Source organism: Centruroides sculpturatus, unplaced genomic scaffold, assembly GCF_000671375.1.
Source record: "Centruroides sculpturatus isolate CEXI.00-Female unplaced genomic scaffold, Cexi_2.0 scaffold74, whole genome shotgun sequence".
Taxonomy (NCBI): domain Eukaryota; kingdom Metazoa; phylum Arthropoda; class Arachnida; order Scorpiones; family Buthidae; genus Centruroides; species Centruroides sculpturatus.
The window spans coordinates 475,402-503,299 of NW_019384309.1; the positions used below are offsets into that span (position 1 = coordinate 475,402).

Sequence of the window (27,898 nt, forward strand, 5' to 3'; positions counted from 1 at the left end):
TAGTGGACTATAAACTTTTTAGCTTTGTTAATATTTATTACGAATATGTTCGTTTATATACGTTTTAAAATGTTAAATTAAAATATATATATTGTATTCTTCGATTAATTATTCAGCTACTATTATAAATCCAACGGTATATTTAATTTTATCAGAAGGGATTGTGCAAAATTGCCACAAGGGTGACTCATTCGCATTATCGATTCAATATGGCGGATCACACCGATTTAACCATGTTCCCTTTTTATGTTGAAGAGTGTTTTTTCAGTTTTATAACGAATGTATCCGATCTATCATTATAACATACGTGATATTTATCATTCGGATTAACATATAATAGAAATATTATACTATTTCTAAGCATATTGCTTATTAGTAGCCTATTTTGATGATATAATTCTAACCATTGTAACAACCAAATAAATTAAAATCAATGCTTTCTCAATGTAATTACTTCTTTATCTACCTCACTATGTTCATTAAATATTAATGAATAAAAGCATAAATATCCATTTGTTTAATCAGTGTTGTACATAATCATAAAATATATGTTTTATAAATTTTCAATCAACATTTAAAAAATTCTCTGAAAAATATACTATGAACACATTTTGATAGGAAATGATTTAAATATATGTACATATTTCTGATAAACTAATGTATATTTATAGTATTCAATAATAAAGCTTTATTTATCAACAAACAACAATACATTACACTCAATATTAGTCCACATTTCACAAAAGAAAAGAAAAACAAAGAAAATATATAAAGAACAAGATAAAGTCCACTTTATCTCTAAGTATGAATGCTGACTTTTTCATAGTAAATAAAATGATTTACACATAAAATTCATTTATAAAATCAAAATAATGAAATTTACATACTTGTTTCTACTCGAATTATATAGCTCTTACCAATGAATAAATGTCGAAAATTTTCACAACTGGTATATACAGTATTTTTCTTGTTTTGTGTAAAATTATAATAATAACTGGCACACTGTAAAAGAAATGAAATTAATATATTATCTGTTACTAAGAGAATTGTTTGAGTTGTATGGATGCCAACGCAAGCATTCGACGTCGATCGATCTGTCGGTCCGACGTTTTTTTGCTTTAGAAAGATATTCTCCGATCAGTTCTTGTCTCTTCAAAACAATGTGTTTACCTTTCCAGTACTTCAACAGTCCCAGAGCTTGTAAAGTGCTAACTATATCATAAGCGGTAATTGCAGTTTCTTGGCTCAGATCTTTAATTGAGATTTCTTTCCCGTCGTAATTGCACAGATACTCAAGAAGAATACTTTTCCAGTAACTACGATAAGAGATGAGTCCTAAATCGGAGAGAGGCTTTTCTGGAGATCCTACTTTATGTTCTACCTTGCTTAAAAGATAGCTGAAATCTATTAGCATCCTTCCGTAACCTTGTCTCTGATATGGAGGTAATGTTAATATGCACGAAACATTATAATTTAAAAATGAATTCTTCTCCTTTGAAAAATATCCGATCATATGACAACCTTCACTATCACTTTCTGTCATAACGTAAAAGAGAAAAGGTTCGACATCAAAGTATAGTGTTTTATGATCCAAAAACAATTTTGCTAACAAACATAAATTCTGACAGTATAATTTATTCTTTTCTCCGTCCACTTCAAAGTAAGAAATGTTTCCTTTTCTATAAATCTCATCACCGGGAGGATGACGCCAAACACACTTTGCCATGTGACGACGCAGAATGGTGGGACTATTCATATATTTTAAACAAAATTCACACAAATACAGTTTCGGTAAGCATTGATATTCTTCAGGATATGGCGAACTGTACCAAACATCCATCTCGTATCGTCCCATTTCTATTGTTCTGATACCGATGCGTTTTGATTTCTGTTGTTGTTCTTGTAATTCCTGGGCAGCTCTCGCTTGAGCTTCTCTAAACATTTCTAAATCAAAAACTGGGCTTAACAAAGTAAGCGACGGTTCTCTCATCTTCTCTTCTGACGAATTGTGACCGTTCTCCAGTTTCCCGTTCTGTTTATTTTTCGATGGATCGGTTTTTCTTCTCTGTTCCATCAAACAGCGGAACCGTTCTCTCTGATCGGGTGTGGGTCCCATCTTTCTCAAACCAAATTTATTGACGGCACTCTGTTCAGCCGCCTCCTGCCTTTCGGCCTTCCGCTGCATTCTTTCGTGATAGCGTCTCTCGCACTCCTCCGGAGTAGTATTGTGGTAGATCGGGCAAGTACTAATACAACGGTGGTGTAAAAACTTTCCACTGAGATGACCTCTAGAATCGCATCCGGGAACCTGACACTTCAATTCCTCCTCGCTATCCTGTTTCTCCTGATTTCCCTGCTTAGAATCCTGACTAGACACGGACTGTCTGTTCGTTCTTCCCTTGGCGGGATTCCTCTTCCTCCTGAACGTCTTCTTGACGGGGCCGGAATGTTCGCTTCCACTCTCGCTGCTGGAATCGTCTCGGTGGAGAGGAATCTTGGCGCTCTGAGCAGACCGCGTCTGGTACGACCGGGCCATACCGTTACTGGCTTCGCTTTCTGAATTCTCCTTCTTGATTACGGGGTGAATGAACGGTTTGTTTTTACCCCGCTTTCTCTTCGGGCTCTGCCTCTCACTTCCAGAATCCGAATCCGAGACGTGATTCTCCACTTTCATCTGCCTCCTCCTCAACACTCGAGACTGTTGGCGACTCCCGGTGTCATCAGTGTCTTCAGAAGAGGCTCCATTACTCATAAAATCGCTATCGGCCACGTGATTGGAATTCTTGTTAATTTTATCGTTAACGGATTTGAATTGCTTTGATCTCTGTCGAGTCAAAACCGGTGTAGCAGCCAATATATCCGAGCTCATACTTTCGTCGGAAACATTGTCCTCGTGAACGGGGCTACTACTTCTACACTTTCTTTTCGGCATGATGATTCGTTTATAAAGTAAAATATAGCGAAATTTATTGTAATTTTAAGCGGAGAAACAAACCAAAGTCACTACTCAATCGTTATTTAGGCTTAACGTACATTCTCGATCGAGGGCGCCACTTTCTGTTTTCCTAATCTCGTAGCCTTGATTTTCAAAAAACGTCATCTTTGTTTTGGTCCGTTTGAAATTGAAATGTGGTGAGTTACACGTGGAAAAATAAATAAATAAATAAGGATTGAATTAATAATTTATTTAAATATTTATATAAGTTATAGTTGAAATCAAGCGGAAAAAATTAATAATATCGTTATTTTGGGGGATAAAAATTCGAAATTTAAGTATTAATTCAATAATAAAATAATGTTACAGTTTAAAAAGTTCAATTTAAAGTAAAATTGCGTTAAATTTTACCAAAATTTTACTTGTAAATATAAAAAAATGTATATAGGAAATTATATAATATGGTTATATAATAATACCTTTATTACAAATATAGCTATAAATTTTAATTAACGCTTGTAAAGTATAACGTTTTTTTTTTTTTTTTAATTCCTGTAAAACTGTTTTTGCTGTTGAACTCTTATAAAAGTAAATGAGAACAAATTACTTAGCATTTGTTGTTATTTAACACTAGAATTGCCAATTTTTTAGAGTAAATTCCTGTTTTTTTATGCTTAAATCAATGGACTGAGGCAAGTAAATGTTACCTAAGTAGGCACTTCCATAATAAATGTAAATAAAGTCGTATTCACTTTAAGATTTTGCAATAGCACATAACAGTAAAAAAAAATAATTGGGTAGCAAGTATGAATGACATTTCATTTCTTATAAAATTAAACAGAATGATCTACAAGAACTGCTCAATATGTGCTTTGTAGATGCAGATGTATAATTACAATTTTTAACATTTAAAATAAAAAGCTTCAGTTTCTAAGTGTTGATATTACAAAATTGGAAAACAAACAGCAGTATCCTTTTGGCAAGAGGTTTAAAATTGGTTTCCAATATGATTTTTTGGCAAGCCAGATTTTGAAAAGTGTTTATAGAGAATTTTAAGGTTATTTTTGACTCCAGAGTCTAGCCCTAAAATATTGAGGTGATGTTTCATTACACTTTGTATATGAAAAGAGTTAAAAGCTAGGCATTTTGATATTGCTGACAAGTGAGAGTAAAAAATGTCAAATCTCTCAAAATTTTTTACTCCTGGAATGGAAATCTCCCAGAATTGACTCATCGGGAGTTGGTAAGCTTCTCAGCTGTAGACAATTGGAAAGTCCAGGGTAACTGTCAACTCTTGAAGATGGCCCATTATCAAGGTCAAAAATGTTAACATTATTTGAAATTCACCCACTGTTGATGATTCAGTTATTAATTCATTTTTCTACCTTTATTATTCTTCTTCTTATTATTATTATCAAAAAGTTCATTAATATTACTGCTATTTTATATTTTATTTATAATTTACATTCTTTTACAATATTGTTTACAATTTATTTAAAATATCTGTTATAATATTGTATGAAAATGCACCTAACTGTGTTTGGGTTATGTTTCAGTTGGTCAATACTAGATATCAATTTAGAAAGAACACTTAACTTTACTATAATTTGAGTCTTACACTTCTAGAATTACATTACAAAACATTATTTGTATCAATTCAGAACAAATTCAATATTTATATAAACAGATTATAATTTTTATATATTATGAATAATGATATGAATTGTAAAGTTTGATAAAATTAATGATTTTAAAATACTTTTCTATTACAATATTGAATTCCTTAATCATTTTATTATTAAAGATCCAGTTTGTGAGTACGGTAAGGTCTTGTTTTATGCAGGATTGGTGTACACAGATCAGTATCTTTGTGGATGATGAATGATTAGCATTAAGTGAATGATCTTGAGTGCATGGCAGATAATTCTGGCTATTAATGTGCATGCTAACTATTTTTATTATGAAATTCAGTATGTAAAGTAAAAATCTAAACTAGGGGTCCCCAAACTTTTTATCCCGTCGACTCCTTTATAGAATATTTGCCTTCTTATCGACCCCCAGATTATTTTTGAAAACATAACAAGTTATATTGGGTGGAAAAAACCTCTTACTGTCATTTTGTGACTACTACTGAATGCCTTAAAAATATGTTAACATACCTTTTTATTAAAATAGTTGATATTAGTGGGATGGATGTGTCTGAAGAGAAGCAGCAAGATTATTGATATTCGGTTGAAAATTGGTAAGTTTTAGTCGCAAATCACCACGGTTTTCCAAGTTCAATCTGTTCCTCTGTTTTGTCAAAATAGCGTTCTCGTGGCTAAAATCAGCTTCAACCACGTATGAAGTTGGGAATGCGAGTAAGAAAGGTTCGGCTTCTGCTCTGAGCTTGGGATATTTAGTGGCAATATCGTTATTGCTCCAAAATTCACTGAGTTTTTATTTTTAAACAACACTTTAGTTTTGAGATCTACACATATTTCACTCACTTCATCTTCTAAGCCAGGTTCACTACCTTCATTATCTATTTTTACATCAAATGGATTAGCAAACCATTCAGGAACGTGCATATTCTCCAAATCTTCAAAACGTGCTTTAAAGTCTTCTCTTAATTTATCAAGATGTTTAATATACTGTATATCTCCAAATCATGGTCGGAAATCTTTTAGTTTTCTTTCTTTCTTTCGTTTCCTCCCCGGTTCGTGTGGAGATTATAGTTTCATTTTCTTCGCAAGTTTGAAAAATATTTAAAATCGGATTGTGCCAGTGAAGATTTAAATAGCTCCAGTTTTACTTGAAAGGCCATTATGATTGTTCGAGCTTGAACAATTGTAACGTTTTTTCCTTGCAAATGCTTCTGTACTATATTAATGATCTTCGATATATTACGATATTTTCTCTGTAAAGGATAAAATATCTACATTTAGATATAAAATACTTAGAGCGACAACCCTACTAGAATGTAACTGTGCAGTGTAACGTATGTCTGTGTATAATGAACTACCAGTGTTCGTAACAGGTTTGTAACACTGGTACAGTTGCCAGATGCGTGAAAACAGAGTAGCACATGCTTAAAGCGGCGTAGGCTAAGGCAAAACTCAAGTTATAACTAGTGTAGTCAGTAATGTTGTTGATCATATCCGTTTTTCGAATTTTTATTGAAATATTCTATATTTTTCCTAGACAGTTTAATTGATCCTCTTTGGTATTGATCGACCCCCTTTCGACCTTCGTGTATTAATCGACCCCTGGAGAACTCTTATCGACCCCAAGGGGTCGATATCGACCACTTTGGGGACCCCTAATCTAAACAAAGCATTTTAATATAATTTAAAGATTGGACATTGATTGAAACATCCACAGAAGCTGAAAACTACTTTATTGGTTGAAACTAATATCGTATCAAATACGACCAACTATTTCTAAATTAGATTAAAAGTATGTAAATAATAATTTGTCTTAGTAATTTTTTGGCGAGTGTTAGGTGCCATCTGTTATTAAATTTAAATATATTGGGTTTTGGGATGTTCGTACATAAAAAGTATTCATTTATATTTAAATAAATCAAATCTGGTTGTTAACATATATAATATATTTCAACGGTATTTTCAATTTTGTTATTGCTCATTTTTTTCTTACAAATTTATGATTTGTTCTCATACTCTGTTCATCAACATTAATTTTTAGTAAATGATTAAAATATTGATTTGGCATAAATGAAAACAGTATAATTATTTCAATAAAAATTATTTTCTTGAAAAATATAACTGTTTATTTAATCCTTTTATATAACTTTTTTGCTTTTTTTCAAAGGTACCTTTAGGATTTTGTCTTGGAGAGCAAAACTTACATGCTTTAAATGAATTAACTGGTAATTGATTCACTAAAATCATGTCTTTCTGTTAGGAAGTTGATCATGGGGTTCCACCTCACCAATGGGCTGGCTGTGTGGAGTTTTTTGATTTCTCTTCATATGTCTAATACCTAAATAGGGACTAGTTTCCTATAGAGCAGTGATCTTCAACCTTTTACACTTTTAGGAATCCTTCGAGCTCATGGTTTTCTTGAAGTAACCTCATATTTAAGTAGCAGATAAAATAGTTTATCAAAGCTTTTTTCTACTCAAATTTGCAAAATTATTCTTGTATCTTCATTTAATCTTAATACAAACATCTTAATTAATAAGACAATGAATAGTGAGGTAGTGAATCAGGTTTTATTTTATTTATTTTCTAGAATAAATTTTATGAATAATTAACAAAAGGAACAATATATTATAACAAATTAATAAAAAAAAATTCTTTTAATGACTTGACTGCTTTTTTTTTATCTCAAAGCATTTTTTCATCGGGAATAATTGTTGAAATCTGCAACCTGATGTCATCTTCAGCATCCAATCTGTTTCTGTATTTTGTTTTTGTGGCAGCATACAAAGAGAAAGATTTTTTGCATATATAGATCGATACAAATAACATTAGATGTTTCACAGCTCTTTTGGCAATTTCAGGATATTCATTCCTAATGTCAATCCAAANAAAAAGAAAATCTTTTAATGACTTGACTGTGCTTGTTTTTTATCGCAAAGCATTTTTACATCGGGAATAATTGTTGAAATCTGCAACCTAATGTCATCTTCAGCATCCAATCTGTTTCTGTATTTTGTTTTTGTGGCAGCATACAAAGAGAAAGATTTTTTACATATATAGGCTGATACAAATGGCATTAGATGTTTCACAGCTGTTTTGACAATTTCAGGATATTCATTCCTAATGTCAATCCAAAAATGCATAATGTCAATTTGATTAAATTTTAGTTTCAATTGAGTGTCAGACGATATATCAATTTGTCATTCTCTTTGTTTTATTGGGAGTTTGGAGGTGTCACAGTCTTGAAAAGGATTTTGAATCCAAGATAATTTTTCTTTTTGAACAGGAAAATATTCAAGAAATGTTTTTTGCAGATCCGATAAATGTTGGACCAAATTATTTTTTACATTTTTATCAAGATTAGCGTTACTGTCTACTAAAATATTGTGCAAATTAGGAAAGCATTCAATATTTCCTTTCAAAATGCAATCTGCCCAAAATTTCAATTTTAAAAGAGTAGCATCAATTTTACTCTGTACCTTGAAAATATTGATATTTGTTCCTTGGAGCAATGTGTTGAGTTCATTTAAATAGGTAAAAATATCTGCTAAATATACGGTTTTCTGAATCCAAACTGCACTATTTAATTTTTGAGCTAATTGAGGTGCATGTTCAGATAAGAAAATTCTTATTTCATCTTTTAATTCACAAAATCTTGCTAACGCTTTTTCATGAGATAACCAACAGACGTCTGTGTGCAACAGTAGTGTTTTATATAAACTTCCCATATTTTCACACAATAAATTGAAAACTCTTGAATTTAATGGCCTTGATTTGATAAAATTTATAATTTTAACACAATCATTAAGTACGTCTTTTAGCTCTTCTGGCATTTTCGTCACTGCAAGAGCTTGTCAATGAAGACAACAATGAGTACTTCTCATGTGAGGATTTTTTTGTTTCATGCGTGCAACTATGCCATTCAATTTACCAAGCATTGCCTTGGCTCCATCGCTACATACTTGATGACATAAATCCCAAGATATACCTTGCTTTTTGAAATATGAATCTATCAAATTAAAAAATTTCTTTCGCAGTTGTTCTGGTTGGCAGACTTTTCCAAATTAGCATATTTTCTTTCGTAGCCATTCCATGAATATATCTCACAATAACGAGCAAGATTGCTAATCCAGCTATATCTGTAATTTTGTCAAGTTGAATAGTAAATCCATGTTCAGAAGCTTGCAAATGTCTTATGAGCTCATTTGCACAAAAATTAGACATATCTTTAACACGCCTTGAAACTGTAGTATCCAAAACGGGGATACAATCAACTAATTTAGCATGTTCTTCTCCAATCATGGTAGTAACTATAACTTTTACACATGGCTTAATTAATTTTTCTGGGATCGTATAAGCTTCACCCTGTTGAGCAATATGATAACTGACACGATATGATACTTCCAAAGCATTATCATTATCATTTTTAACAAAGTTCATAAAGGTCTTTTTTCTAATCTTCAACTCATTACATTTTCTTTTAAAATACTCAACGTTTTTATTTTGTAAAGTTAGATGATTTGTTTCCAAATGTCTTTTCAATTTTGTGGGATTTAAACTGCTGTTGTGCATCATATGTTTACATTCAACACATAACCTTTTGGTTCATTTTCATCACCAATCCATGTAAAACCAAATTTTATGTACAGTAATACCTTGACTTACGCTACCTTGACTTATGCAAGCCTGGAGTTACGTGATTTTCAAATCTCATCAATTTGTCTTTTATTTGAGCGCCACGCAACTGTTGATTACTCACTCCCTCCCACACTATTGTTCAGCTTACGTGTTTGGACGTGTCGTGCAGAATCAACACATAAATAACACAAAATAAATTGTAGCTATTTCTGTGTTTGTTATATCTACAGAGACTTGAGAGACTCTATGTGGTGATTTCTTGTAACCGTGAACAAATCAAAAGACAAGATAAGATTAATGAGAACATTTATTAGTTTACATATATCCGACTTGGTTTTACACAAATTGTGAAATTATACCCCGACTTATGGGAATTTGACTTACACGGTTATTGCTCGGTCCCACCTATTGCGTAAGTTTGGGGTATTACTGTATTCTTCATTATACTTCCGCTTTTTACAAATGGGTAACTCTGAATTACCAGACAACTTTTTGGTATTAACATCTGGTTCATTTTCAACAGTAGTAGCGAAACTAGTTCCCACATCTGTGGAATGAAGCTTACCAGTTTTCAACCACATATCCATTATTGCTACGGTAGTCTAATTAAATTGTAAATAAATAATAAGAGTTATCAATTATGATATAAAAACAAAATAAATACTCTCTTGCACGTACACTTGTACATGATTGTATTTAACAGATAGAATGAGATTAACAGAACTAATATGTGATGTCATGCAGCTCAATTGGTGTATTTGAAGCACGTGACTTTTACTGAATTTCAAGATTTTATTTTATCCATAAAATATTTATTTTTTAAAATCAACTGCTACTTTATATCAAATTTATATTAATATTGTAATTTTTAAATATTATATTAATCTAATATTTTAATAAGCCAGTCCACTACCCTATTCCTACATGAAAAATTCCTTGTATAGATGATTTCCATTTTATGTGCATTTTGGATGAGCAAATAGTGATCACTTGCGGAACCCCTGTCAACATTCCAGGGAACCCAGGTTGAAGACCCCTGCTATAGAGTATTCCCGGAAGGCACTTTCCCTTGGCAAAGTACTGGTGGTGCATTGTCTTATCCCATCAAAACCAAACTCAAGTCCCTTGGAAACTTATTAGTTTCTACTTATACTAACTATATACATGGGTAGGCTGAAAAGTAATGCACACATGCTTGTAGAATACGAACAAAAACAAATAGCAAGATCGGGCAAAAAGTACATTAAAGTACAATTTTTAAGCTTCAAAATCATATATTTATTTTTCAACATAGTCACCGTTAAGGCTAACATACTTCTTCCAATGTGTAACAAGTTTTTTCATTCCATCACTGAAAAATTCTTCCGGCTTTTCTCGAATCCAGGACTTGATAGCTGCCTTCACCTCATTGTCTGAGGTGTAATGATCATCCTTGAGGTCTCTCTTGAGTAGAGGAAAAAATAAAAATCTCAAGGCGCAAGATTGGGGGAATAAGGGGGGTGCGGAATCGGTTTAAACTTCATGTTTCGCAGAGCCTCTCCAGTTGCACGCGAGGTGTGTGGACGAGCGTTGTCATGTTGCAAGATTATTGGCACCAGGCTGCCTCTAACATGACAAACTGAACGTCAGGGGTGTTTTAGAGTCTGTATGTACTGAAAAGAATTAAACATTGCAATGAGGGGCAACGGTAATCGTCTGTGGCAGTGATCAGACGTCTGCTGCGTGTTTCATCAACAATTATGGCTTTTCCAGGCTCGCAACCATGAAATTTTATTATCCATTGATTTACAGTAGACCTATCACCAGCATTGTCACCATAAACGGTCTTTTAGCGACGATGAATCTCAGTAGGAGTCACTTTTTCAGCAGTTAAAAATTGGATAACAGCACACTGTTTAACTCGCGTTGACATAGCACTAGAACACATCTCCATATTTCCACTTCTCAAAATATACTGAATGAACGCAACAACCTCACACTGCACATACGCATAGAGGGGGAATGTTACTTCCATATGCCACCTGGCGCGCTTCTGAAAATCATTTCGTTCGCGCTCTACAAGCATGTATGCATTACTTTTCAGCCTACCCTTGTATATTGTCAGCTCTTTTCTTGACAATGAATAATAAACATGAGTTAAAAAACTCTAACTACTGTATTTAATGTGGATTCTGCCAAATACAGGTATACCTCGACTTATGTCGTTTCGAGTTACATCGTTCCCGATTATACGTCGTTTGTCAAAAAAGTATATGGAAAAATAAAAATCAAGTTTAAGTCATTTTATTCGACTTTACGTCTGTCCGCCACAAATATTGAAGTCGTAATATCACTAGAAAAACGTTTAAAGCACATAAAATCATATTAAAATATATACATTTACAAGTATGTACTGTATTTACAGTACATGCATTCGTAAATTTAGATTACTTTTTTCTGTACTATATTAAAAACTAAAATTTATTTGTTTGTAAGCTTAAAATAGATTCTTATTAACCATATATTATTAAAAATGCATTAATAAATAAAATACAGAACCAGAATTGGCAATTTATGGTTTAGCCTAGTGACAAGTAGATTTGGAGACAAGTAAATTAGACTTACGTCGTTTTTTGACTTAAGTCGTTCTCCTGGAACCAATTACCGACGTAAGGCGAGGTATACCTGTAGTTTAGTTCTTGTGTACAGCATAAAGGAGAGCTATAGGCAATGTCTCATTGCATTATGTTTCTTTAGTTGGAAGACTATTCTTATAAATTTATTCTTATGTAAACATCTTTGCATTATAAAATTGTTATTTGAAAAAGCAAAGAATAAAATAAATCTCAGCAAGGGCAGTTGGGCTAATAGCACTTTCTGTGTTTTCAAGTTCTTTGTTACCTGTTCATGTTTTCTTTCTATAAAAGAAATAATATAGTAAATGATTGATTCTTCCAATAACAACAGCAGAAACTGTAAATGCAATGATTTCACGTTACAGAAAGATTCTATCCAATTAAGAAAATTAAGACTTAAAGAAAATTAATCAGCTTTTTTACATTTATTCTAATTAAAGCATATTTGTCTAAATATCATTTATTCAAAGTCTAAAACTTTGGCACACATAAACATTTTTAAAGCTAAGTATGATTAATATATAGCACACAGGCTCAAAAAGGTGTGCCAACCCTGATATAGGCTATACCGGTATTCTTCAACTTCATGCTTGTGGATTGGCAAAAATAGTAATAATATTTTGCAGATTGGCAGAAGGCTAAATTTAAAATTTAAATGATAAATTTTTTTAGATTTAAACTGCTTAGACATGGGTGACATGTGGGACTGTTATAATTTTATTTAAATAATTGCAATAAAAAAAAACTGTTTATATTAATTACATATTTAAAATCTTATTATTTTGTTATTGCAAAATTTCCTGCCATGTACGAATTTTTTGTGGACCGACAGGAAATTTCCCTGGACTTGCAGTCTGCAGACCCAAGGTTGAAGAACACTGGGCTATATGAATCAGAAGCAGATCCCAGACTGCAGACATATGTGAAACAACTTGAAAAATTCTAATTTTAATCAATTTAAAAGATTTTTAAATTATTGTTTTTAAATGTCTACATAATTATAGACATTAGATTAAGTTCCATATATTTGACACAATATGTATAAATTATTCTTTATTACTGCTTACTCAGGAAGCCAAAAAATAACCCTAAGAAAGAAAGGTTTTCATTTTGAATTAGATCGTCATCAGTTTAATCAGTAATAGGTGGAATGTGAAAATGTGAAAAACATTCTAAGAATCAAATTTAAGATCAAACATTTGAAATAAACGAAATCAAAAGACAATAACGAATGCTTCATATGCAATAAATACAAAATGTATGCATATTGTTCTAGCCAGTGTGATAACATAACTAAAGACACAATTATATGCAGCAAAAGGCAAAGTATAAAGCCAATCAAAAAGTTTATTTAATATGGCTCCCATTTACCAGTGAAAAAGAGTGCAAGATGTATATGGTTCTAAGTAAGCAGCCAATTTGTGTTTGACCGAATCAACCAAACAGCAATGTACATAGGAACCGATGCTATCAGGCTTCTTAAAAGTTTTGTAAAATCCAATACAAATATAATAAGATCCAAAAAATTTACTTTTTTGCTACTTGCTTCGTTCTTTTCTAGGATAATGCCTACAGCATTGTTATTTATGTCATTGAGATAATTACAGATTGAGCTCTCATCTGCAGATGAGCTTACTATTATGTAACAGTTATTATGTAGAATACTATTTTGCATAAAACATGGTAACAGTTGGAATTATTATACTTATTTGGTATTTTCAAATGATCTAGATCTGGTAGTTGTCGTCATATTATGTACATATGTTGGGTTTGTAGATGTTGATCTAGTTACAAAATGTTACTATCACTATGGTCAGTTGTCAAACTTAATGATACTGAAATATTCCTCCACTAATTAGAAATGGTTGTTGAATAAACTTAAGAAGCAATGGAAGTCTTATTGGATGTTTTCAAGTCTGTTATTAGTAAAAGAATTAAGGATAATTGAGGATTTTCTAAATTTTATGTCGTCTGAGAAAAAGAAAATATTTTATTTACCATATTTTATATCTTTTTGGTTGATATTATGATCTTTGCATGTTTTGGCAATAGGTATGATAGTAACAATTTGAGTTATAACTCAAAATAAATGTTAAGCAGACAATTTTTATATTTTATTCTATTAAACAATGATATAATTTGTATATTTGATAGAATTGGATTTATTGTATTTATAAAATTTATTAGATTTATTAATTATTTGTTAATACTGAACAGATCATACATTCTTTGAAGAAAGGATATCTGCTGAAAATCTATTGTTGGAGGTAATGCCATTCATAAAGATCTTACTTGTCTATATTTATAAACACTCCATCATAATGACTGCTCTTCCAGTGGGATCTTGTTAGAATTTTTCCATTCAACAAATCCTGTTTTAATCAGCATTATAAAAGAAATATTATCAAGTAAGTATGAACAATATTTAGTATGATTGTGATTGTATGAAACTAGATAGGACATTATGTGGATATTGTACAATGAAGAACATTTATAACCAAATAGTTTATTTTAGATATTTGTTGACTAATTGTAAATTATAAAGCATTAAATAGACAATAAATAAGGCTTTAAACTCAATAACAGAATTAATACATAGTGCCATCCTAATTGAGTCCCTAAATTTTTTGTTTGTTTGTTCAACTCTGATTATTAGTAGTGTCTTTGTCTTTCTATTATTCTAGTGAATGATAAAGACAAAACTGTTGATTTTGAATAGGAAAAGAAAATATTGAAGCACTGTCTGCAGATTATATTTCAGAGATAATAAAATTAAATTAAACAAGAACAAACAGTCAAAGCTGTATTCAAAAGAGGACAGGAGGGCAATACAGTTTGATGGAAGATGGTTGACAAATCTGATTATTATTATTGTTGTGTTTAGTGGGTTATACTCGGTTCACACCAGTGGCTGTGTACTATGCTAGACCAGAATGAAGGCATAGCAACCAAAATAAAACTAAAATTAAATAAGTGTGTCAGCGTCTGTATTAAGGAATTTCCTAACAATATGGCATGTATTCAATATAGAGGCCTTCTGTAGTGTGATGTATGTATTTCTACTCTATTGTAATGTGCCCAGGCTTTTGTGTAGTGTGTGTGGTATCAGACCTGTACAGGAGAGAACGACAGGTACAATAAGCACCCTATCCATCCTCCACAGATGCCTTATTTCCTGGGCAAGTTCTGTGTACTTGCTAATTTTTTCAGTGCATGTGTTTTGTACATTGTGAGTGTTTGGAATGGCTATGTCTATAATGTATGTAATTTTAATGTGTTTGTCAATGAGTGTGATGTCTAGTCTGTTGTGGTAAATTGTTTTATCTGTGATTATGGCTCTGTCGTAGTACATTTTGTGCGTGTTGTTTTCCAATACTGTCTGTGCAATATGTGTAGTATGGTTCATGAATATCTGCCAATTTGTGTTTCTTTGCAAGCTCTTGGTGTATTATATTTGCTACTTGATTATGTCTGTGTAAATAATCTGTCTGTGCCAAGAGCTTGCATCCAGATGTAATGTGTTGTATAGTTTCTGGCATGATGTGACATTTTCTGCATGTGTCATTTGTGAGTGTTGTCTCTTTGAGTATGTGTTTTCTGTAGTTTTTAGTATTTATGACCTGATCCTGTATGGCAATCATGAATCCTTCCGTTTCCCCAAAGAGGCATCCCCGATCTAACCAGCTGTTTGATGCAGTTTTGTCAACAAAATCCTGGGCCAGGTCATAAGGATGCCTGCCATGGAGTGCCTTTCGAGCCCACGATTGCTTAACGGTGTCTATGCTTTTTATATGTTGTGTCAAGTCTGTATGATGTGAGTGTAAGTTTAATGGTGTGTTATTTGAGTCTGCTAGAGTTACTGCTTTATGTAATTGTGATGTTTCTTGTTTCCTGTAGAAAAATTCTCGCAGAGACTGTATTTGTTTGTAGTGAAGGTTAACTATGTCAATCAGGCCACGTCCGCCATCTTTACGTGGAAGGGTTAATCTTTCTATAGAGGATTTAGGATGATGTTACTTATGGATATGTTACTATGCTTAGTAAGTGTTGTTCTTGTTTTCCTTTGGAGTTGCTCAAGATCTGTGTGAGTCCAATGTATAATGCCAAAAGAGTATGTGAGTACTGGGACGACATATGTGTTTATTGCTTTAACTGTGTGTTTTGCATTTAACTGTGTTCTGAAGATAGCATTTAACCTACTTTGGTATTCATTAATTAATCTTTGCTTTATTTGTGTATGTTCTGTTAGTTTGGCCTGTTGGAATCCTAAATACTTGTAGAATTCATCCTCTTCCATGGATTCAATAATGTTTCCATTTCCAAGTGCAAAATCTTCTTTCTTCAGGATTCCTTTTTCTATGTGAAGTTTTTTGCATTTGTCTAAGCCAAACTCCATTTGTATGTCCTTAGTGTATGAATGTGTGATTTGTAGGAGTTGATGAAGTTGTTTTTGTGTGGATGCATAAAGTTTTATGTCGTCCATGTACATGAGATGTGAGAGTGTAAACTGTGTTGTTTTTTCGTGTCTGATATTGTAGCCGTATTGCGTGTTGTTTAACATGTTGGATAATGGATTCAGGGCTAGGCAGAACCAGAGAGGACTCAAGGAATCTCCTTGAAAAATTCCTCGCCTAATGAATATTTCGTTTGTTTGTATGGAAGTGTTACTAACCCTGAGATGTAGTGTTGTTCTCCAGTGCTGCATAGTGTTTTCGAAGAATGCAATGAGTGATGGATGTATTTTGTACATGTGTAGAATATGTAGCAGCCAACTGTGTGGAACACTGTCGAATGCTTTTCTGTAGTCTATATATGCCATGTGTATGTTTCTGTGTTGTTTGTGTGCTTGCCGTAGAATGACTGAATCTATGAGTAACTGTTCTTTGCATCCCCTGTGATTTCTACGGCAACCTTTTTGTTGTTCTGTAAGAATGTCGTGTTCTTCAACACGTTTGTATATTTTGTTTGTGATACAGGATGTCAATAATTTGTAGAGTGTTGGAAGACATATAATTGGTCTGTATTGTGTGGGGTCTGTGGTTTTGTTGTTTATTATTATTATTATTATTATTATATATTAACTAATGAATGAATGGATTATTATAATTTCAGAATTATTAATATTTTTTTTCAGTTCCAAGAATTTGAATGAGGAGGATAACAGTCATATTCTAAACTTGACTGAATGTCAGACTAATTGTTTTTACAGAGCAAACAGAAGAATTTATTGTGAAAAGCTTAAGAAAGTGAAAGTAGGTATAATTTAATCCAATTTATGAGCTCTATGATGGCTTTTCTTTTCCACTAGACTTACACCATCATTTAGAAACAGGACAAGCTTTAGAAAATCACATTTTTATTCCTAGTTTATGCATTTCGGACTTTGAGTCTGTTATCAACTCTTTATGATGTAACTGTTTAGAAAATAATTCATACAAGTTAACATAAAATTTTTGCAGTGTTACAAAATTTGAAAAATTTTTTAACTTACATGGTTATGAGAAGCACAGAATGGTGACAATTGATAAAATAAGGATGACAATTATTAATTTACAGGTATTTGCTATAACAATAGAATGTTAATGATTTACAGGAATAATATATATAACATAGATGTAAAAGTTGTGAACTTACATTAGATATGACGGTATGATACATAAAGCCATCATAGAGCTCATAAATTGAATACAAGACTAGACAAGAAGCATATTACAGAATTCATAAGTATAATTTATTTATTATAAATTAAAAATTTAAAATATTCTAAACATTTAAAGAAGTCTGTAGTAGAAGACATCAGTTTATTTCAAAATGAATAATATAAAATATACAGAAAGACTATTTGAATATTTAATCAGCTTTATTTAAGTTTCATATATAAATATAATTGGGCTGCAATTTGAAAAAGCTGTAGACGTATAAATTCCCAGTCATCTGTTCATCAATCTGTCCTTCCTTAATCTTGAGAAAGGAGTTAGCTAGATGGAAATTGAGACCGGATACAGAAAGCTTAGGGAAAGGATTAACTATATACAAACTTCTTATGTAAACCAGAAGTCATGTTATTTCAATTCAAAACTTTTCCCCTGAAAGCATTTAATAGATGACCAGTATACAACACTATTGTTAAAGAAAAAGTATGATGTACAGGGGCAAGCCACTACTAATTTGAGGTGGAGAGTAAGCTTTCTCAAACAGGAAATCCCGCAAATTTCTTAAAAGTTCATTTTTTTCTTATTTTGTCTTAAGGTTGAGGAAATTTTGCAAATAGAAAGTATAATTAACTCATAAACTTTCAGAATACATTCGTATTTATTATTTTAAGCCTGCTTATTAGTTAGTCTATCTTTAGATATAAAAAATATGTATCCTAGTATAACAAAAAGTAACATTGAAAAATCTTTACAGAAAATTAATGCACCTATCTGGATTATTAAATTGTTTGTTAGTACTGGATAACAATCATTTCAAGTATGGTGATAACTTTTATAGTCAAACTGAAGGAATACCAATGGGAACGTGCATAGGCCCAAGACTTGCCGAAATCTTTATGATAGACATAGATAAAAAAATTACAGATATAAAAGGAATAATATTTTATAATAGATATGTGGATGATTGCATTATTTTATTTGATAGTAGAAAGACTAACGAAGAAAAAATTTTAAAACAGGCAAATTCAATAGAAACAAACATACAGTTTGAAGCCGAAACAGAATGTAATAATAGTTTAAATTATTTAGACATAACCATTAATAGAACTGACAACAAATTAGAATTCAGAAAATTTATAAAACCTATGCAAATACCAAAGGTACTAAATTATAAAACCAACGTTCCACAAGCTATGAAATTTAACATCTTCAAAATGTACATAGAAAAAATTAAAAACAGAACTAGTAAATTAGAAAATCAAGAGATGGAAATAGAACATGTAATAAAAATGTTCTTACTGAATAGTTACCCCAAAAAAATATTAGAAAAATGGTTAAACTGGACTAATAATAATGACAATAAAAATAAAAAATTTAAAAAAGATAAAAAATGTGTAAAAATGATGTATGTACCTAAACTGTTTGAAAGAGTTAAAAATGTACTAAATGAAAAAGTGAATTTAATACCCGAAAAAAATAATTTATTTAAAAGATATTTATATAATAGGGTAGATAAAAAATTGGATTTAATGGAAGAAAAAGAAATTGTGTATTCATTCAATTGCAGTTGTGATCCGGTTAAAACTTATATAGGTGAAACAAAAAGAAAATTAGGCACAAGAATAAAAGAGCACATACGTGCAATAAGGGGTAATTATGCAAATTCTGCAGTAGCAGAACACTGCAATAGTTATGGGTGCCAAATCAACAAAGATACTATAAAAATAAAGAAAAAAGAATCAAATAATTACAAACGTCAATTATACGAACATTTAAACATAAAGAAAGAAAGAAATAAAATAAACAATAATTTGGGTCGTATAATCCACCAATCCTGGAGCACCATACTAGATGACGTTTATAAAAAAGCATAGTTAAGCCTCTCTACCATAATACTGTTGAATTGCGAAAATTTGAACCTTGATGTGAGTTCTTTTGGTTTCCTATGTAATGTTTTTAGTTTTTAATAATTTACAACCTTTATTTATTATATTTTAATTTATTTATACAGTGAAATGTTTAACTCATTAATTAATTATACAACGAGAAAAATACATTTATACTCGGGTTTGGAATATGTATTTACAGTAAGTTTTTAAAATTATTTTTATGGCTATGTAAAAAATTTTAACTTATACAATAACTTATCTTGTTTATTATTGTTACTTTTTAGTGTGTGGTAGTAGTACTGCTGATGAGGGGCATGCTAGCCCGAAACACGTGTAATATGTGTACAGAAACTATTACTACAGGTGATATAATAAAGAAATTTTGCTCTTTCCTGAACTAACTCTCATTGCTGTGTCAATCTTTAAACACCAGTATTAAGTCCTATTAATAAATAATGTCCAAGTAGACAATTAACAATAATATTACAATTACTGCTTATTAGTTTTTTTACATTTTTGTTTATTATGGCATGTCACAGGTTGTCAATAATCAATATTTAGCTTACTTTTGACAGGACTCTAAAAATTCTTTACCTTTCAGAACCTGTAATATCTGGAATAATTGTGTTTACGCTGTCTTAATTTTTAACCATGCCCAGTATCTTCAATACTGCGTAATGCCAGGTCGTGCAAATTGGGCAAGGATATATAGTCTGCAAGTATGAAATTTTTCTTCATAAACCTGATTATTAAAGACAAACGAACTGCCGAATTATTGGGCTATGATGTTTCTTTTAAAGCAGTCGAAGTAGACAAATCAAGAATACTAGAGAGCAAAAGAAGTATTACAATATCGAAAACGAACTAGAAATCTTCCAGTCTACGGGTTAAAAACACATAATAGAGGGGTTGTGGCTGACATTTTCAACACGAAAACGTGTTGAAAATGTACGTTGGATGTTCAGTGCCGCCTTCCTGTGAGCCTAGAAGTTTGACAATGGCGTTTAGAACGTTGAGCATGATTCTACTGACGTTCCAAACACCATTGTCAAACTTCTAGGCTCACAGGAAAGTGGCGCTGAACGTCCGACGTACACGTTTTTGCGTTGAAAATGCCAGCCGCAACCTCTCTGATGTCTGTCCGGAGTGCCGAGTTTTTGATGCTATACTGTATTATAAATATCATTATGTTCCTATTTATAAATTATTTTTATATAGGATTTTATATGTTTATAAATTATTAGACTGATCAGCATGCTGCACAGTCTGAACTTTGGTAAATGACTTGCTGTTAGAATGTTGAAGAACATAAATTATAATAAAATAAAGTTACAAAAATTTAAGATTTATCTTTGACTTAAGCCAAGTGTTTATGTATAAAATTACTTAAACTTTTACAGTATGAATGGAAAAACTATATCATCTATTATGCCTGAAGAACTGCCATGTAATTTCAGATAAAAGTACTTCCTGAAATTAAAGATAAATCTTAACTATTTGCAACTTTGTATTTGTTTTAATTTCATTATAATCTAAACTTTGATGTTATCATTTTGAAATCAGGTTTTGGTTGATTTAATGTTACAGATTTCAACAGTCGACTCATGAATTGATAATAAATTTCTCTTTAATGTGTGTGCAGAGTGTCTACTGACTTAGAAAGTCTTGAATTCTTAAGGAATTTTTTTTTGCATGAAAAATAAGGAAAATTCTTTTTCCTTGCAGCATTTCTTTCTTGCAATTCAAGTGAAATTGCACATTTAGATTATCATCGCCACTGATAATTATGAAATAAATTGATATAATTACAAATATGGCAAGTAATTGATTTGTCAGTGATATGTAACAACATCTGATTAATACATGCACAACTGAAAATGTGTATTGTGTTTGGAACATGCATAGACAAATTTGAGTCAGTTCCACTTAACAGATGTTTCGACATATGGCAAAATTAAATCAATCATTTATTTAAATATTAATAAAGATACATTAATATGTTTGATTTGTAAAGAATAGTTAATTTCTCTTTTACTGTACAAATGTCAATTCATTGATACATGAACAGAATTTGTATTTAAATTGTATATTTATATTCACATAAAGAAAGATGCTTGTCAATTTTCGTATCAAATTTCTCAGTGAAAAAATTTTTGAACTGAAAATTTAACATAGAAATGATGAAAATATAATGGCTCAAATAATAATACCAGATTTATCTGGCCATAACTTAGCTAATTAAGTGTGCAGATGCAAAGTAATTTCATGCTCGGTTTATTGTATTATCATAAAATGTAATGACTTTTTAAAAACGTTAAGAATATAAAGTTTCCTCTTAATTTTTCATATTTAAAATAAGTTTCTCGAATAAATGATATAACAATTTTTAAAATAATTCATAATTTTAACAATATGAATATATCATTGAATATAAGTCAATAATGTTTTCAAAATGCTTGATGAAACTTCTAAATAATAAAACTGAAATACTGAAGTAATATTGATAATTTATTTATTTTAAAAGTTAAAAACCAAGGCAAAATATATTTAAGTATATTAACATCCAAAGCCCGATATAAAGTATATGTAAATAACCAAACGATTGCTTTAAATAATCAGGCTATAAATCTGCTATTTAATGATTAAATACTAAGTAATTTGTTACTAGAGGTAATTTATTAGGTACCATCTCTGATCTAAATTAATAATTATAATTTTAATAATTTATTAAATAATTTTAGAGTCATCTAAAAGAAAATAACTGGCTCAGGACAAGGCTTGAACCAGCAAACTCCACTTGCCATGCGGTGTGCTTGCCAGTTGCGCCACTCGAACTCCAAGCAAGCCTTCGCTTCCAGCTAGTGCCATCATTATAACCATGTAAGATTATATCTAAATTTAAATACATCTGGAAAAGTGAGTGAACAAAATCATGCACCACATACACACACACATACACATCCATACATATGGGAAAACACCCAAACTTTTTTGCATTTCTTGATGTTTTAAGGTTCTCCAAATCCAAAAATTAAAAATCTTGGGGAGAGGTCATTTTTGATCAATTGCCATACCTTCTGTTATATATAATGCTGGGAAAGTAATATTGCAAATGAATACAAACACAAATAAAATTTGTACTCTTACATATTCTTCACAGCTACAGGAACACAAAGCATTAGTAGAGTCAACCTTACATTGTAGGATTTAATTTTTTAGAAAAATTTTTTGCAAGAACTTAATAGTAGAATGACTATAGAAGCAATTTTTACATATTTGGAAGTAGAGAAGAGCCTATAATGGAAAAACTAATGTTTAATTATATTCCTGTACGTGAGAAGGCATGCAAGGAGTTTTATTTGTGTTTGTCTTCAACTGTAAAATTTTAAAATTTATTTACATATAAAATTCTTTTCCATTAGACGTTTAAATTTATAAACATGACTTTATTAACAAGTAAAAAATCAACTTCTTTTAAGTACAAATTTATTTATTAAGTGAAAACATTCATCCAAAAGAATTTTCAAACTCTTTACGTCTACTGTGATAAGAACGGTTTTTCATCTTGGTTTTCTCTTTATGAATGTGACTGAAATATTCTCGCCAATTTTGTTAAATTTTCACACAATAATGTCATTTGAAACTAGAGCTTTTAATATTTGCTTTTGTCCTTAATTTTCATTTGTAGAATGATCAGGATAAAAAATACAATGCCCCCCTTCAGAATTATTTTTCAGAACCACTGATAGATTGATCCAGACTTGCAAGTGAATTTAGCCTGTCCAAGGAAGACTAGATTTAGCTCGATATAGTTTTATTGCCATTCTCATGTTCACTAGAGGGCAACAAGCTTTCAGCATGTGAATACTGCAAGTATATTAACAACAATTCAGTTTTTCTTTGGGACTCCTGCATTGCTCATATCTTCTCTTTAACCTTTCCAAGTCTAAACAAGTGTTCTGTCTAGATTCTATTAAGTTCCACATACCAATAATTCCATGCCTATTCTTTTCTTCCAGTTTTATGCAATGTTATATCATAAATGGAAAAAATTCATNCCTATTTATAAATTATTTTTATATAGGATTTTATATGTTTATAAATTATTAGACTGATCAGCATGCTGCACAGTCTGAACTTTGGTAAATGACTTGCTGTTAGAATGTTGAAGAACATAAATTATAATAAAATAAAGTTACAAAAATTTAAGATTTATCTTTGACTTAAGCCAAGTGTTTATGTATAAAATTACTTAAACTTTTACAGTATGAATGGAAAAACTATATCATCTATTATGCCTGAAGAACTGCCATGTAATTTCAGATAAAAGTACTTCCTGAAATTAAAGATAAATCTTAACTATTTGCAACTTTGTATTTGTTTTAATTTCATTATAATCTAAACTTTGATGTTATCATTTTGAAATCAGGTTTTGGTTGATTTAATGTTACAGATTTCAACAGTCGACTCATGAATTGATAATAAATTTCTCTTTAATGTGTGTGCAGAGTGTCTACTGACTTAGAAAGTCTTGAATTCTTAAGGAATTTTTTTTTGCATGAAAAATAAGGAAAATTCTTTTTCCTTGCAGCATTTCTTTCTTGCAATTCAAGTGAAATTGCACATTTAGATTATCATCGCCACTGATAATTATGAAATAAATTGATATAATTACAAATATGGCAAGTAATTGATTTGTCAGTGATATGTAACAACATCTGATTAATACATGCACAACTGAAAATGTGTATTGTGTTTGGAACATGCATAGACAAATTTGAGTCAGTTCCACTTAACAGATGTTTCGACATATGGCAAAATTAAATCAATCATTTATTTAAATATTAATAAAGATACATTAATATGTTTGATTTGTAAAGAATAGTTAATTTCTCTTTTACTGTACAAATGTCAATTCATTGATACATGAACAGAATTTGTATTTAAATTGTATATTTATATTCACATAAAGAAAGATGCTTGTCAATTTTCGTATCAAATTTCTCAGTGAAAAAATTTTTGAACTGAAAATTTAACATAGAAATGATGAAAATATAATGGCTCAAATAATAATACCAGATTTATCTGGCCATAACTTAGCTAATTAAGTGTGCAGATGCAAAGTAATTTCATGCTCGGTTTATTGTATTATCATAAAATGTAATGACTTTTTAAAAACGTTAAGAATATAAAGTTTCCTCTTAATTTTTCATATTTAAAATAAGTTTCTCGAATAAATGATATAACAATTTTTAAAATAATTCATAATTTTAACAATATGAATATATCATTGAATATAAGTCAATAATGTTTTCAAAATGCTTGATGAAACTTCTAAATAATAAAACTGAAATACTGAAGTAATATTGATAATTTATTTATTTTAAAAGTTAAAAACCAAGGCAAAATATATTTAAGTATATTAACATCCAAAGCCCGATATAAAGTATATGTAAATAACCAAACGATTGCTTTAAATAATCAGGCTATAAATCTGCTATTTAATGATTAAATACTAAGTAATTTGTTACTAGAGGTAATTTATTAGGTACCATCTCTGATCTAAATTAATAATTATAATTTTAATAATTTATTAAATAATTTTAGAGTCATCTAAAAGAAAATAACTGGCTCAGGACAAGGCTTGAACCAGCAAACTCCACTTGCCATGCGGTGTGCTTGCCAGTTGCGCCACTCGAACTCCAAGCAAGCCTTCGCTTCCAGCTAGTGCCATCATTATAACCATGTAAGATTATATCTAAATTTAAATACATCTGGAAAAGTGAGTGAACAAAATCATGCACCACATACACACACACATACACATCCATACATATGGGAAAACACCCAAACTTTTTTGCATTTCTTGATGTTTTAAGGTTCTCCAAATCCAAAAATTAAAAATCTTGGGGAGAGGTCATTTTTGATCAATTGCCATACCTTCTGTTATATATAATGCTGGGAAAGTAATATTGCAAATGAATACAAACACAAATAAAATTTGTACTCTTACATATTCTTCACAGCTACAGGAACACAAAGCATTAGTAGAGTCAACCTTACATTGTAGGATTTAATTTTTTAGAAAAATTTTTTGCAAGAACTTAATAGTAGAATGACTATAGAAGCAATTTTTACATATTTGGAAGTAGAGAAGAGCCTATAATGGAAAAACTAATGTTTAATTATATTCCTGTACGTGAGAAGGCATGCAAGGAGTTTTATTTGTGTTTGTCTTCAACTGTAAAATTTTAAAATTTATTTACATATAAAATTCTTTTCCATTAGACGTTTAAATTTATAAACATGACTTTATTAACAAGTAAAAAATCAACTTCTTTTAAGTACAAATTTATTTATTAAGTGAAAACATTCATCCAAAAGAATTTTCAAACTCTTTACGTCTACTGTGATAAGAACGGTTTTTCATCTTGGTTTTCTCTTTATGAATGTGACTGAAATATTCTCGCCAATTTTGTTAAATTTTCACACAATAATGTCATTTGAAACTAGAGCTTTTAATATTTGCTTTTGTCCTTAATTTTCATTTGTAGAATGATCAGGATAAAAAATACAATGCCCCCCTTCAGAATTATTTTTCAGAACCACTGATAGATTGATCCAGACTTGCAAGTGAATTTAGCCTGTCCAAGGAAGACTAGATTTAGCTCGATATAGTTTTATTGCCATTCTCATGTTCACTAGAGGGCAACAAGCTTTCAGCATGTGAATACTGCAAGTATATTAACAACAATTCAGTTTTTCTTTGGGACTCCTGCATTGCTCATATCTTCTCTTTAACCTTTCCAAGTCTAAACAAGTGTTCTGTCTAGATTCTATTAAGTTCCACATACCAATAATTCCATGCCTATTCTTTTCTTCCAGTTTTATGCAATGTTATATCATAAATGGAAAAAATTCATTTACTAAAATGTCTTTTAATTATAATTTTTAATTTTATTAAATGTATAAATACTGAATCACAGAATATTTGAATTGTTCCACTTTAGAACTCAACATAGCTCTTTCATCTTTGGAACAACTTCTAAATTATTATGTAGAAATTAATATGAATACTGTTTCTAATAATAATAATAATAATAATAATAAACAAATAATAATAAACAAAATAAATTATTCGCAAACAATGAAAAACTTTTCTACAGACAAATCAGTACTAAAACAAACACTGATACACAGCACAGTGGCACACCAACAGAAGAAGAACTCACAACTTATTGGTCATCTCTTTGGTCCAATGCTGTTACACACAATGCTGATGCAGGCTGGATCAAGGAGGAGAACAGAAACTTGCATAACATACCAAGTATGCCCTGTGCTGAAATAAACATACACGACATTCGCTACGCTGTTAACAGAACACACAACTGGAAGACACCTGGTGTAGACAACATTCACAATTTCTGGTACAAAAAGTTTACATCACTGCACCAGGAACTAGCTAAACATCTAACACACATCATCATCAATCCACAAGACATGCCAAAATTTCTTACTCAGGGCATCACCTACATGAAACCTAAAAACAACAAAACCACAGACCCCACACAATACAGACCAATTACATGTCTTCCAACACTCTACAAATTATTGACATCCTGTATCACAAACAAAATATACAAACATGTTGAAGAACACGACATTCTTACAGAACAACAAAAAGGTTGCCGTAGAAATCACAGGGGATGCAAAGAACAGTTACTCATAGATTCAGTCATTCTACGGCAAGCACACAAACAACACAGAAACATACACATGGCATATATAGACTACAGAAAAGCATTCGACAGTGTTCCACACAGTTGGCTGCTACATATTCTACACATGTACAAAATACATCCATCACTCATTGCATTCTTCGAAAACACTATGCAGCACTGGAGAACAACACTACATCTCAGGGTTAGTAACACTTCCATACAAACAAACGAAATATTCATTAGGCGAGGAATTTTTCAAGGAGATTCCTTGAGTCCTCTCTGGTTCTGCCTAGCCCTGAATCCATTATCCAACATGTTAAACAACACGCATTATGGCTACAATATCAGACATGAAAAAACAACACAGTTTACACTGTCACATCTCATGTACATGGACGACATAAAACTTTATGCATCCACACAAAAACAACTTCATCAACTCCTACAAATCACACATTCATACACTAAGGACATACAAATGGAGTTTGGCCTAGACAAATGCAAAAAACTTCACATAGAAAAAGGAATCCTGAAGAAAGAAGATTTTGCACTTGGAAATGGAGACGTTATTGAATCCATGGAAGAGGGCGAGTTCTACAAGTATTTAGGATTCCAACAGGCCAAACTAACAGAACATACACAAATAAAGCAAAGATTAATTAAAGAATACCAAAGTAGGTTAAACGCTATACTCAGAACACAGTTAAATGCAAAACACACAGTTAAAGCAATAAACACATATGTCATCCCAGTACTCACATACTCTTTTGGAGTTATACATTGGACTCACACAGATCTCG

The 27,898-nt window shown here is 31.0% G+C and overlaps 2 protein-coding genes across 9 annotated transcripts in view; one reads left to right on the forward strand and one right to left on the reverse strand.

Moving 5' to 3' along the window:
- Positions 1-471: 471 nt before the first annotated feature.
- LOC111620664 (histone acetyltransferase KAT7-like) lies at positions 472-3,062 on the reverse strand. The gene has a single exon (XM_023362643.1). It carries the CDS (start codon positions 2,930-2,932, stop codon positions 1,028-1,030), a length of 1,905 nt encoding a protein of 634 aa, XP_023218411.1. The 5' UTR covers positions 2,933-3,062; the 3' UTR covers positions 472-1,027.
- A 4-nt stretch (positions 3,063-3,066) lies between these two features.
- The window catches only part of LOC111620682 (heme-binding protein 1-like), a 37,419-nt gene continuing 12,587 nt past the window's right edge, over positions 3,067-27,898 (forward strand). Inside the window, exons 1-8 of one of the 8 annotated variants that reach the window (XR_002755950.1) lie at positions 3,067-3,132; positions 14,052-14,101; positions 14,172-14,242; positions 16,969-17,086; positions 18,243-19,575; positions 19,662-19,740; positions 19,979-20,096; positions 22,119-23,401. Coding sequence is in view for 1 of the 8 variants with exons in the window: in XM_023362665.1 (XP_023218433.1) it covers positions 4,236-4,251; positions 14,052-14,101; positions 14,172-14,242; positions 18,243-19,362 (1,257 nt within the window). In the remaining 7 variants the exon portion in view is untranslated. The other 7 variants (XR_002755948.1, XR_002755949.1, XR_002755946.1 and 4 more) reach the window with 7 other exon arrangements.